General features: G+C 38.9%; 1 protein-coding gene across 4 annotated transcripts in view; it reads right to left on the bottom strand.

The window, feature by feature from the left end:
* Positions 1–3,047: 3,047 nt before the first annotated feature.
* Positions 3,048–13,365, bottom strand: part of septin11.S (septin 11 S homeolog) — a 65,983-nt gene continuing 55,665 nt past the window's right edge. For 2 of the 4 annotated variants that reach the window (XR_005963988.1, XM_041575766.1), the window contains exon 11: positions 6,968–8,079. Coding sequence is in view for 2 of the 4 variants with exons in the window: in XM_041575759.1 (XP_041431693.1) it covers positions 3,063–3,240 (178 nt within the window). In the remaining 2 variants the exon portion in view is untranslated. Of the gene's footprint in view, positions 3,241–6,967; positions 8,080–13,365 lie in introns of those variants that run through there. The other 2 variants (XM_041575759.1, XM_041575777.1) reach the window with 2 other exon arrangements.

Below are 13,365 nucleotides of genomic sequence, written 5' to 3'. Positions count from 1 at the left end.
ACAATGTAGGTCTCTATAAAAAGATATTGCATAAAACAGCTCATATGTAAAATTCTGCTTCATGTAAATAAACCATTTTCATAATAAAATACTTTTCTAGTAGTATGTGCCATTGGGTAATCATAAATAGAAAATTGCCATTTAAAAAAATAAGGGCCGCCCCCTGGGATCGTAGGATTCACTGTACTCACAAACATACCAACAAACCATACATGTTAGGTCACATGAGCCAATTAACAGACAGTGGTGTGTCTTTTGCTCCCACACTTCTTCCTGTTACAGTTAGAGTTGTAGTATTTCTGGTCAGGTGATCTCTGAGACAGCACAGAGACCATCACGAAATGGTGGCTCAAGGCAAGAGATGTAAAAGGGCAATAGTTACTTTAATATATATTCCAGTTTGGTAAGATTCTTTAATATGCCACTTAATATGATATAAACTATCTGTTGCTTAAGGGTTCATTTTGGGGGTATAGTTTTCCTTTAATATCTGCCTATATATATCAATACCATAAGATATTAAAATATTTATTTCGGCACCAAAAAAAAAGCATCTTAATCCACAGCAAGGGGATGTTCTAAAACAGTCTACATCTGATTGGTTTGTTATGTGAACACAGGAACATTTTTTTGCCACAGAAATGACACTCTCAGTACAAGAGAGGAACTTACATCTGAATTAACCCAATCAGGTTTCAATTCAGGGCAGTGAGTCTGTGGAATGCTCTGACTGATGATGCTGTGATGGCAGATATCCTGGATGCCTTTAAGAAGGACTTGAACAACCTCTTGAATAAGTTAATTATCCAAGGCTACAGTTTGTTTTATGTACATTCTCGACCACCTTTTGTTTGCATTAAAAGTTATTCAAGGATAATAAGAAGCACAAATAGTCTGTATACAAAGGGCATCACCAGATAAAACATTTATTTGCTCACGGCTGTAAACACTTATTGTGTCAATACAATAGAGATTGGTTGACGCAAAGACGAGGTGATTAGTTGCCAGGTGACTAAATCTCCCCGAATTGCCCAGTGTGACCTTACCCTTAGCAAGTAATGAAGACAGATTTTGCAGAGTTGGAATACTAACTTATAGATAGCTGGGTTTGATTTTATTATTCCTCAGCTCCAAATCTTATGGCCCACAATGTCCTGTTGCATCTTCCCAGAGTCTGGCCTAAAACAGTGGTTACCAAATTGTGGGGCTATTCCCCTTCCTTGTGGAGCCCAGAGCAGTGGCTTGGGGGCCAAAGCTGAGGACTAATTCAGGTAAGATTTCAGAATTCCAAACCAAACTTTGGTTATGTGTTGATGGTTTCCAAGTAATAGTCACTGTGTTGTCCTTTTTACAGTACTGCTGTAGCATCTACAGGATCACATTATAATCCTTTACAAACAGAGCACTGATAGACAACCTTGAACTAAGATTATTTACGGTTTGTTGCATGTCGCGATTAGGTCAGTCTACGGTGCCTACTATCCACACAGACCAGGAAACCTATGCACACACATCTTTGCTAAACTTACTTGAAATCTGCTGTTTACTCAACACTCAACTGCTGTTTTTTCAAGAAAAATATTTGAATAGGGCTTGTAGAAGTATAATTACTAAACAGAAAAAAATGGAGGTGTAATTTTATACTGTAAAAACATGCAGGAGGTCAATGACCTGATTGTTTCCTTTGGGCAATTTGCAGTGTACAAATGCTATAGATATGGTGAACCTATGTACAGTATGTTCATGACCTACTGATGTGTTAAATGCAGTTCTGTAAGTCTGATTGGTACACAGAATATATATATTATTAGGGAACCCTCTCCTCAAAATTTAGAGATAATGCTTGCAGTTCATAATAGAGTGAGGTGTCTGTAGGGGCACCCCAAGGCATTTTCGCCCCCTTCCTCCCTCTCACATTAAACACAGGGTTTAGGGTTTAAAACACTGCAGCCAACTGCACATACACAGAGAAGTCAGGATGCAAATAATCCTGTTTGGGTCTCCAATCTGAAAATGTTCTAAACATTATTTTCATTAGGTTTTATGGGGCAAATTCACTAACCTGCGGAGTTTCGCTAGCACAGCCTTCGGCGCACTTCGCCAGGGCGCCGCTAATTCACTAAAATCTGAAGTTGCGCTCAGGGAGGCGAAAGGTAGCGAAGTTGCGCTAGCGTTAATTCATCAAGGAAAGCGAAGTTACACTAGCAATGCCTAATTTGCATACGCCACCAAGTTAAAGTTTCACTCCAGTAGCGAATTTACGCCAGCGCCCGTTAGTAAATAGGCGAAGTAACCAAATGATGTCACGCTGGCGAATTTGCGCTAACGTTAGCCGATTCACGCTTTAGTAAATTTGCCCCTATGCGTCCTATGTTATGGACTAATTCTGAATGGTTTTGTAATAGCTTGGGAACATATTCCTTAAAATCAGTACATGCTTGTTTGGTAGACACTAACCACTGTATATAATAAATATAATATATAATAAATGCACTAAGTTTACCCAGTAACCCATAGCAACCGATAAGAGCTATCTACAAATGCACAGTCCCCCCAATTAGGGGGTTCATGGACATTATTAATACAAAAACACATTTCATATCACTGTACCATAGTTCAGGAGAGGCATTGGTAACGCAGGGGCATGGGTATTTGGGGCTCTGAAAGTAAGTAGCAGCAGGGCCCAGGCACCATTGCGTGGGTGTAAAAACACAGCCCTACAGTTTTGAAATAGTGTTGCTGGGCGTTTCATGAGGATCATTTTTTTAGGACTGCAACAACCAAGGTTTCTGATATCCTTCAGATTTTAAGATATGCTTACCCTCTCTGCGGTGTTGGCTGTGTGTTTAATAGGTAGGTGATTACAACTGAATGTAAGATCTGAAAGCCCGAGTCACAAAGCACATATGCTCTTAATTTGTTGATTAAGTAGATCAATTGGCACATAAAGCAGGAATACAAATCACCCTCTATAATTGAAAAGTAATTCAGTTCATCCTATCAGGTATGCAAAAATTACAGTATACAACTGTGCCAGGGAGTCTAAACCTTTTAAGGAGTCACTACAGAGACAGTTGAAAGTCTGCAGGCTGGATCAAAGTTAAACAATTGTGTGAATTACTTCTGAATAGCAAAGGGCTTTGTTTTCCTTTCCCACGAATCAGGTGAAGTTTTCTCCCTAGAGGTGTTGCTAGCATGTTGGACTGTGCCCAGCATAGACTCCACACTGCTGTATTCCTCCTGTAAGATTAAATTGCACTCGGTAAAGTAGGTCAGTGAAAATCTGTAAAGGTTTACATGAAGTATCGCTCCCTCTTGTGGTATAGTTTCTCAGCTCTAGTTAAAAGTAACTATTACAAATAACCATGACATTATACTGTATATTGCTCTAGTCAGTGTAAAGAAAAATACTGTATATTCATGTATGGCAGTGCTGTCCAACTTCTGTGGAATCAAGGGCAGATAATGGAAGCCAGTGTTGATCGCCCCCCATTTTAAACCACACCCATGTTATCTCCAGAATTTTTTAGACCATGTCCACATTAATGTTGGTAACGCAAAAAACCCCAAAACAAATGCTTGGTGATCAATGCAGGGATATCACATGAAAAAATTAAGTCATACCCTTAAATCTACCATAAACATTACCATAAATCCATATGCCTCCTCCCCCTTGGATAACACAGCACCCCCCCCCTGCATATGATTAAACACCTTAGGGGCCCCTAACAACAATTTCCAAATGCTAACAAACCCCCAGAACAAAGGGAAGGCAAGCGTATGGGACACACAGGGAGAATAGGGCAGGCAGAATAAAGCAGGAGACAGGGAAACCTATCAGCATCACTCTAAGGTTGACAGTTCATACTGTGCTACATACAGTCAGGTGTGAACATGTGAACAACATGGGCACTCTCAGTTTGGGTCTGAGGTGTCAACAGTACAGGGCTTTCCAGGTGTGAACAATGCAGGGGGGATTACAGGTGTGAACAATGCAGGAGTTTACTGTCTGAATTTGAGTTGTAAACAATGCAGGGGCAGGTTAATCTCAGCATTGATACCTTTAAAAAATTACAATAAGTATGAAATGACAGCAGAAAGACTTTCAAGTGGGGGGCCACACAAGGGGGAATCACAGGCCGCCAATTGGACATCACTAATGTATGGGATCTGTTATCCAGAATGCGTGGACTTTATCATCTACGATTCTAAATCTTTATAAATCTTTATAACTTGAATGTAATTGTATATGGTTATTTATGTTCTTTTATTGGACTGTTCCCAGTCTGTTTTGTTAATATATTGTTTGAATATATAGTGCTGTGTATACAGGTATAGGATCCATTATCTAGAAACCGGTTATCCAGAGATTTCCGAGTTATGAAAAGGCTGTCTCCCATAGAACCTATTTTAATGAAATAATAATTTTTTTTTTAAAAAAAAAGAATTTCCTTGTCCCCCTGTAATAATGAAACAATATAACTTATTATTGGACACACAACAATTCTATTTGGGTTTAATTAACATTTAAATGAATGTTAAGTATGGAGTTTCAAAGATAAGATCTTGTATCCAGAAACCCCTAGGTCCACAGCATTCTAGATAACAGGACCCATAACTGTTTAAGTAGAGCTACTTACATACATACCGGTACATACATAGTCCATGGCACTCTTTCCCCCCCCCCCAATGTATTTGATAAACCTCTTGTAGTAATAGATATTGCCATGACCTCTATGAAAACACTTTGTTTGGCATCATGACTTTATAGAAACATGGATCTCTCATAGACGTCTAATAGCCAGCATCTCAGCAGGTACAGTATCACATTACATGAGCATATTGCACACCAGCAGATGCTGTTCTCATGAAGGAAGGCACCAGTCATCCTATTGTTTCAAGTCCTTCCCTGTTGTTTAATTACTCCTATACTTGTTGACCAGATTTATAATTTCTATGGTTTTGCCTCTTCTGTTAAAACTTTGTTTGCTCTCTAACCTCACCGTCCTAGATCTCTAGTCCTTTAGCACATTCTCTGTAAATATGGTCAATATGATCAATCTTTTAAAAAAATACACTAGCTGTAAACAGAGGCCTTGTAAGGACTGTCAGTGCCCATATCTGTCTGTATGCATTTATATGGTGAAGGAGCCTGCAAAGCTTACTATGGAGAGGTCATATTGTAATAATAGCATAAAATAACCCGTTGGCCCCAACCAGCATATAGAACAATAAAATGCGGAAGAGCAAACACCCACTCTTAGTAGACAGTGCTGACTTCAATCAGGATCTGATGGAAGACAATCACAATCCAATTTTTATATGCAAATGATCATTGCAACTGCATATGCCTATGAACTGGATGTTAGCCGCAAGTGACTTCAATACGAACTAGTCATGCAGGTCAGAAGATCCATTTAGTCATTGTAGTCTTCAGACCTACCTGAGGCACACCAGAGAACCTCACCCCAGGGGCTCACACAACACATTTGCTGGGTAGTGACAGCTAAATATCTTGTCACTTAAATAGTTTTTTTTCTGGTTATTAAACAGAAAAGACAGATAAGCAATGATAATTTTTTATTAACAGGCCACATTACCTGAGTTGAACAGTGGATGAAAAAGGCTAACAAATTAATAAGTGTTCATTTCCCACTCATGCACAATAAAAAAACTTTTCTATCCAACAATGAGCATTTTGCTTGATTTTGGCACTTTTGAAATTTATCACACTGTGATATGGTTACCAAAGCTGAATATGAACAGACCCTGGGAGAGATGCAAATTATTTGAGCGAAAGTATCCGGCTACACTATGGTAAAACCCTGACTGAAAGAAGGGATCTGTGATGTTTTTTTAAAAGATATTTCATTTTATAAAAGCAATCACTAGCAATTTGCAGTATCCCTACTATTCCTACATTTTCCTTCATGACTTGGAGAACTGGATATAGAAGTTGATATAAGCTACATCTGATGCAAAAGGTGGCCATAGACAGGCAGATTTAAGCTGCCAATTCAGGTTCTTTAGACTTATTCGGCATCTTATCTGCTGATGGGCCTGTCAAACTGATATCTGGCCAAAAAATAGGCCAGCTATTGATCTGGAAAGTTTGATTTTGCCTGTGATTGAGGACTGCGTTGGCTAGTTGACGTGCCCCTCATCCTGTTGGCAGCTAAAGTTGTTTTCCTCTTCAGCATATACAGTACTCATTTTACATCATCCCTGACTTTACTAAACATTAATTTGTAACCTCCTCCCTATTTTTGTGGTTATCAACTGAATTTACTAGTGTAAAAACTTTACATTTTAGTTATAAAATATCCCACACAAACAAGCCACAAATGTCCACTTATTGAGTGGGTGTGAGAAGATATGACCGTATACATACATAGATGCAAACAACACACAGTTGTCCAGAAAGATTTTCATTTTGCACAAAAACGGACATGTAAATGTTAAATGTTCCACAAAAATGGTGCTAGATATGTAGCTTGGACTGTTGTGTCGTGGAAGAGGGTTGTTTAACCCTTGCTGCCAAATTGGTGGAGGCAAGTACATGTTTGCCTTCATCTATGTTTGTCAATTGTGTGCCACCTGGCAGATGTTTAACCAGACTAGCTTCTTAACCACAACTTAAGGCCCCGTATTACAGATTTATCATGAATATACTTACTCTCATCCATATCACTTATATCCACTCCATGATTTAAAGACCCGCTTGGCTGTATTATATACTACTAGTGAAGGAGTCAACCCTAGGCACCATCAGGCACTAATTTGTTGGGGGCTTCTTGGTAGTGAGGGGATTGTGGGTGCACACCTGAGGCCAATTTCAAGACGTTTAGAGCACTGTCTAAATGATTCAAGTACATATGCAGGTGCATGTAATTTTGAAACAGGGTTTTTTTGTTACAAAGTTATGATCATAATATTGATAAGCCACCATACCACGTCAAGGTAAAACCCCACATGGTGGTCCCTAACTTATTTACCTCTAATTATAGTAAAAAATGAATTTTACCTCTCTGTTTTGTAACAATTCTTTATGTAAACATCCCCTGTGCCTTGGTCTCAAACTTCTTGGTAGTGCACTTCTTTGGAAGGTAAAGAGAGCCTAAATGCTGATTATAAATGTTCAGATAGATTTGATTATCAGCAAGTACATGCTAGCCAGATGATCCTGGTCAATATCTTTGTAACATGGATATTAAGTTTGCAAATCGGCAGTTTTAAAAAAGCCATCTGTCGCCGCACAACGTTTGTCATGCACTGTGCTTTGGCAAATGAGAAAGTAAGCACCTCTGGTAATTTGCCCCCAGGTCTATCTATCACTTGTATATGGTCAACCCTAAACTTTGCAAAGTTATTTCTGTTTTTATTACCTGTGCCAACATATTGTAATATGAGCACAAAACTCTTTCTATCATCTATTTATAATTATGGGTCCTGCTTCGATGCTTTATTTGCCGGCACTATGGCAGCTCTGATGTACGTAAAATTGTGGAGAAATAAAGGCTTTGCAACAAGTCATGCTCTCTTACTTACAAAGTTATATAAAAGATACCAAAGCAAAAGTACACTTTAACATACCAGGTGTAAAACAGGTAAACATGCTACAGACCTGCTTTGTAAATATACGTTTCATATATAACCCCCACCCCACCGCATGATTTTAGGCATTACCTTTACCAATAAATAAAAAACATCTTTCAGTTGAATGCAGGAATTGCAAGTCCAGTAAGAAACTATAATGTTCTCTTCTCACAGGAAGGAATTGTACTTGCTGTACATTAACAGTAAAACCTGGTTGGACCATGTCTACTTTGAAACTAAACCACAATGTATGCTTTACAAGCAACCCCACTGTTACACTGTTAAAGTTCTAGACATACAGACAACTGTATTAAGTCAGTAGGAAACACACCCAATCCACAACCACATGTAACCTATTGAAAAGAACAAAAGGAGAATGTTGAGAGGCAGATCTTCCAAGAGTTGTATGCTGCTTTCCTGACTCAAATCTAGCCGTCATAGGTGAAAGTGAAGGACTGAGAAGAGGCTGGTTATGAAAAGAAGCTAGAGAAAAGAGGGAGACAGAATAATGGAGAAAGAGCATTAGGGAAAACACAAATGTGCTCCTTATTGGACTGTTAAATGTCTGGCAACAAGGTGCAAGCATGCATTACTATGCTACTCAACAGCAAACAAAAATAAAATGCAACAAACATCCTCAAGCATGATCATTTTGATTTATATATGCCCTTGTATAATTTTTAGCAGCTTTCAATCTAAACATCCGCAGACAATGCAGGATTTCCGTTTATCTTACCTTTAGAACAAGGTGACACCCATCAGCATGATTATTAGGGATGCACCGAATCCAGAATTTGGTTCGGGATTCAGCCTTTTTAAGCAGGATTCGGCCCGAATTCTTGTGCCTGGCGGAACCGAATCCTAATTTGCATATGCAAATTGTGGGGAGGGCGGGATTTCACATGACTTTTTGTTACAAAACAAGGAAGTAAACCAATTTTTTCCCCTCCCTGCCCCTAATTAGCATATGCAAATTAGGATTCGGTTTGGGAGTCGGCCAAATTTTCCAAGATGGATTCGGAGATTCGGCCGAATCCAAATTAATGGATTCAGTGCATCCCTAATGATTATTCCTAAGAAAATGGGTAGGACACTTTACCAGCCCAGTAACACTGAAGATCTTCATGTAAAACTGAAAATCTTCAATCTGTACTGGGAAGGGGTGACCCATAACACTAGTTACATGTTTAAACTGAATTCTCTCTCTGTTCACATGTAAAGGATTTTTAGAGGAATATTTAGTTTAAAGATAAAAATAGACAGGACTCTAGTTTCACTCTTTGATAAAGGGACCCACTCTCTATTAGGTTGTATATTTTTATGGGTTTTAGGGCAGGACTACATGGCCGATTCAGGCGCGATCCTACGCGCTGCGCAAAATCGCAGGTGTCACGTTGGAAAGTAATTCAATTGTCGCATCGTGTCGCAGCATTGATGCGACGAGACACGACAGTCGGATGCAGACGCTGCACGCTGCGTCTGCATCCGACAGTCGTGTTGCATCAACAACGGGACACGATCTGACACTGCCATTACTTAACTTGTTTTCGTTGCATCCGACGTGACACCTGCGATTTTGCGCATCGCGTCGGATTGCGGCTGAATCGGTCATGTAGTCCTGCCCTAACAGTTGATCCAATATGCTCTAAGTATATTTTAAAGGAGAAGGAAGGTCTTTTTACTTGGGGGTGCCAAAAGTTGGGTAACTCCAAGTAATCACATGTAATTACCTGAAACCCTGGGCCGGTGTACCGATTAGGAGAAAACTGCACCGGCCCATGATTCTTCCAGCGAGCACCACAGAGCGATCGTCTTCTGGCTTCTTTTTTTCTCACGGCTGCGCATTTTTAACAAAAAAAGTTGGCTATTTTGTTCTACTGCACATGCGTCTGTCCGGGGAAACTTGAAGAAAGAAGAAACCAATCACTCCATGGTGCTCGATAGAAAAAATCCTGGGCCAGTGCAGTTTTCGACTAATAGGTGCACCAGCACGGGGTTTCAGGTAAGTAAATGGGATCACCTGGGGGTGCCTTACTTTTGGCACACCCAAGTAAAAACACCTTTCATTATCTTTTAAGTGGATCCATTATAGAGATGAATATTGGTGTTCAGCACCAAGATTTTTATGGTTGGTTTGACAAGTGTTCAACTTGGCATCATTTATTATTTATTTGGGGGCACCGTTCATTTCATTATGTTGTGATGCAGTGTTCCCTACTGCTTTAAGGGTCTACAATGTAAAAAAATTTGTTGTTCTAACAAACTGCTAATGTAAAAGTTATTCAATTTCTGGAACAGTTGTGTTGCACTCTAAGGAAAGAACTGGACTTTGGAAGCAGATAAAACAATCAAAAAAGTTCAGAGAAATTGCAGACCCCTTGAGTTTTTCTGGTTAAGTCATACAGCCTTTTTAGAATACCCAGGAGCTCCACATATTTATGTGGTTGAAGATAACTCCACAAATAATTGTTGTCAAAAGCTGAGCAACAATGATCATCTTTTTAGGCAGCCTCCCCAAAATGAACAGGCCTTTGCTTAATGTGGCCACATGGTCTAATTGTTTGGTCTCTATGCTAACAATCAGATTATAAAGGGGGGGCTATGCAGACCAGTTGGGAAAACATCAGATTAATGGACACATGCTGATAAAATGCCCGTATGGGGGGCAGAATCAGCAGCTTATATTGGCCCATGACCCAGTTACATTGACCGCCCAAGCTGCAAATTAAATCAGGCTTGATCAATTGATTGGCTCCTAGGACAACAAATGGGCTTAAGGAGAAAATTTAATTTAATTGATGGCCTTCCTGTAATTCCTTTCTGAATAATGGATCCCATATCTGTATTTCATCTAAAAAATTAGGTCTTTGCACATTACGCTGGAACACGGATTCTATTGATTGTACGATTGTCCTCTAGGGCTACTTCAGTACCCAGAAACCATGCATGGTTACTAACAAAGTATCCCTTAAAGGAAGACTTCTTAAAAGGATTCTGCCATGATTTTTATGATGTTTTTATTTCTATGGCTTACACTGCAAATAATTCACTCTACAATATAAAATTTCATTTCTGAACCAGCAAGTGTATTTTTTTTTTTATTTGTAATATTGGCATGTAGGCAGCCATCTCAGGTCATTTTGCCTGGTCATGTGCTTTCAGAAAGAGCCAGCACTTTAGGATGGAAGATGCAAGTGCCATGCCGCAGGTGTTTTTTCATTGAAGCAGGCGGAAGAGACAGTGAAGCAGTTTGGGAAAATTAGACGCCCCAAAGAAGAGGCGATTAGTCGTCGGGCGACTAAATCTCCCTGAACCTCCAGGTGTGCCCATTCCCTAAAGAGTGACTTAAGTTGATCAGAGCACAAGTCACATGACTGGGTGCAGCTAGGAAAATTACAATATGTCTAGCCCCATGGCAGATTTCAAAATTAAACATAAAAAAAAAATCTGTTTGCTCTTTTTGCTCGGATTTCAGTGCGGAGCAGCACTATTAACTGATGCGTTTGGGAAAAAAAACATTTTTCAGATGACAGTATCCTGTTAAAAAAGGCTACTTGTGATAAAGTTCTACTTTTCATTCATTCATCCAGGCAGACTTGCTATTTAGCGAGTCCTATTCTACCTAACTCTTCACAAGAGAATTGCTTTTGTGGAAATGTAACCATTTAACCTTGATAACATTATCCCATTTGAATTTTGTAGCTTGCTTCCTTTGGTCTTCCTTTCAACCAGCTTCCTACTACAGTATGCCCTTAGACTTACCCAGCTCCCACTCATCTGCTGCAAACCTAAAGTACCCTGCAATTTTCTCTGGCTCCATATTTCCAGTTAATATAAATAAAAGTAGCACCTTCCTATGTCTTGCCCTTGAGAATACTTTCAGGGCAGTGGCAGACAAGGAGATTTGTCACCTATGGGAAATCTGTGCTACCTGCGGATGACAAGTCTCCTTAAAAAAAACCCCACTTAAAAACCTACATTTGGATTGATGCATTCAAAACAAATTCCAGCTCAATCATGGAAAAATTTAGAAAATTTAATTTTCTTGCCAAATCTTTGCAGTACCAATACCCTCATACACCCGGAGCTCTCCTTTTGATCTTTCAATCAGTAACTCTCTTAACCTCATCCCAACTAGAAGAATCCACATCCTGTAAGATACCACAAAAGAATCACGGATAACCTGTTATATCGACATACTACAACAAACACTGAACATATTATAATTAATACTGAACACTGTTGTGTTTAAGCTCCTTCCCAGGGAAGTAGTGTTTTGTGTTTCATTTTTGAACATTTTTTGCTAAAGGGCACATAAAACTTTGATTGCAAACCACCCCTAAATCCTGCCTAGAATTCCTAGGTTAATCCAATAAATTATGTAGAGTTTAAGCATGCTGCTAGCTGTACTCCCTCTATAATCATGGATGGATCCTTAGAGCAACCACATATGGGATATTGTTAGTGGTGAAGAATTCCACTCGTGGGGGTGGGCAACAAAACACCCTGAAACACTTTCCACTGCATAGGATTGCAATCAAGGTGTCACTGCAGGTGCACTTGTGCCAGTGCTTGGAAGATGCTCACTGTTTTTGAGTGAATTTGAGTGCAGTGATTTTATGTGATAAAACAGGTTTCCAAGCATTTTATTGCATGCCAGCAAGTGTGATTTTGTGAGTGTGTCATTGCCCTAATAACAATATTTAAACAATATCTACTCTGGCCACCCTTCTGATGATGATGAGGAAGATTACTAAATACATGACACAAGAGCAAACTATCCCTCTGAGGGGAAGACTATAATGTTAAGAATACAAAAACTGCCCAATCTGGGGAATACGTAAAATAAACATAGTAAAAGTAGATATTTCAGAGAAAAACATGCAAACACAAAGAAATAAACACAGACAGCTTATGTTGGGTAAAAGTATATTTTTTTCCAATTGCAGGAAAGTTTTTTACGTCCTCTGTCCTAACATACAAAATGTTTTTCAAGAGATCGTATAGTTTAATGTTTTAAAGATGAAATGCTTTGAAACCAAATTTTAAAAAAAAAAAAAACAAACACATTGCATAACTAGTTCCTACCATATGCATACATCATATGATACTACATTAACACTGAATGGAAAATAGCAATGTGTCAAACTAAACAAAATAAGACATATATTGGATAAGGATATATTAAATACATTGATATTTGCTCTCCTAAAGCTAACATTTAAGGCAAATGGTATATAAAAAAAATTACAGTTTCACATACATTATTCCTACTGCTGTTCACAGCTTATTGTAGAAGGGTTAAAGAAAAGTATTCCAGGTGGCATGCACCCAAGCCAAATGCACTGCTGATAAACCCAGACAGACTGGACAGCTCTTTATAATGGAGAAATGTGACGACCTATAACTTACATTTGCTACTGGAAAAAGGCATGAGAGACAAAGCGGAAGGATAGTGGAAGGTGTGTTAAGATTTTTGGCAAAACAACTAACTAGGAGTGGATAAGCCCATTAAAGGGGTGGTTCACCTATAAGGTAACTTTTAGTATGTTATAGAATGGCCAATTCTAAACAACTTTTCAATTGGTTTTCATTATTTAGTTATTTGCCTTTTTATTCTGACTCTTTGCAGCTTGCGTCGCTGACCCTTCTAAAAAGCAAATGCTCTATAAGGCTATAAATGTATTGTTAATTCTTATTACTCATCTTTCTATTCAGGCCCACTCCTATTCATATTCCAGTCTCTTGTTTAAATCAATGCATGGTTGC

This window comes from Xenopus laevis, chromosome 1S (genome assembly GCF_017654675.1).
Source record: "Xenopus laevis strain J_2021 chromosome 1S, Xenopus_laevis_v10.1, whole genome shotgun sequence".
Taxonomy (NCBI): domain Eukaryota; kingdom Metazoa; phylum Chordata; class Amphibia; order Anura; family Pipidae; genus Xenopus; species Xenopus laevis.
The sequence above is the reverse complement of the archived record's forward strand: the minus strand, read 5'-3'. Positions and strand labels throughout refer to the sequence as shown.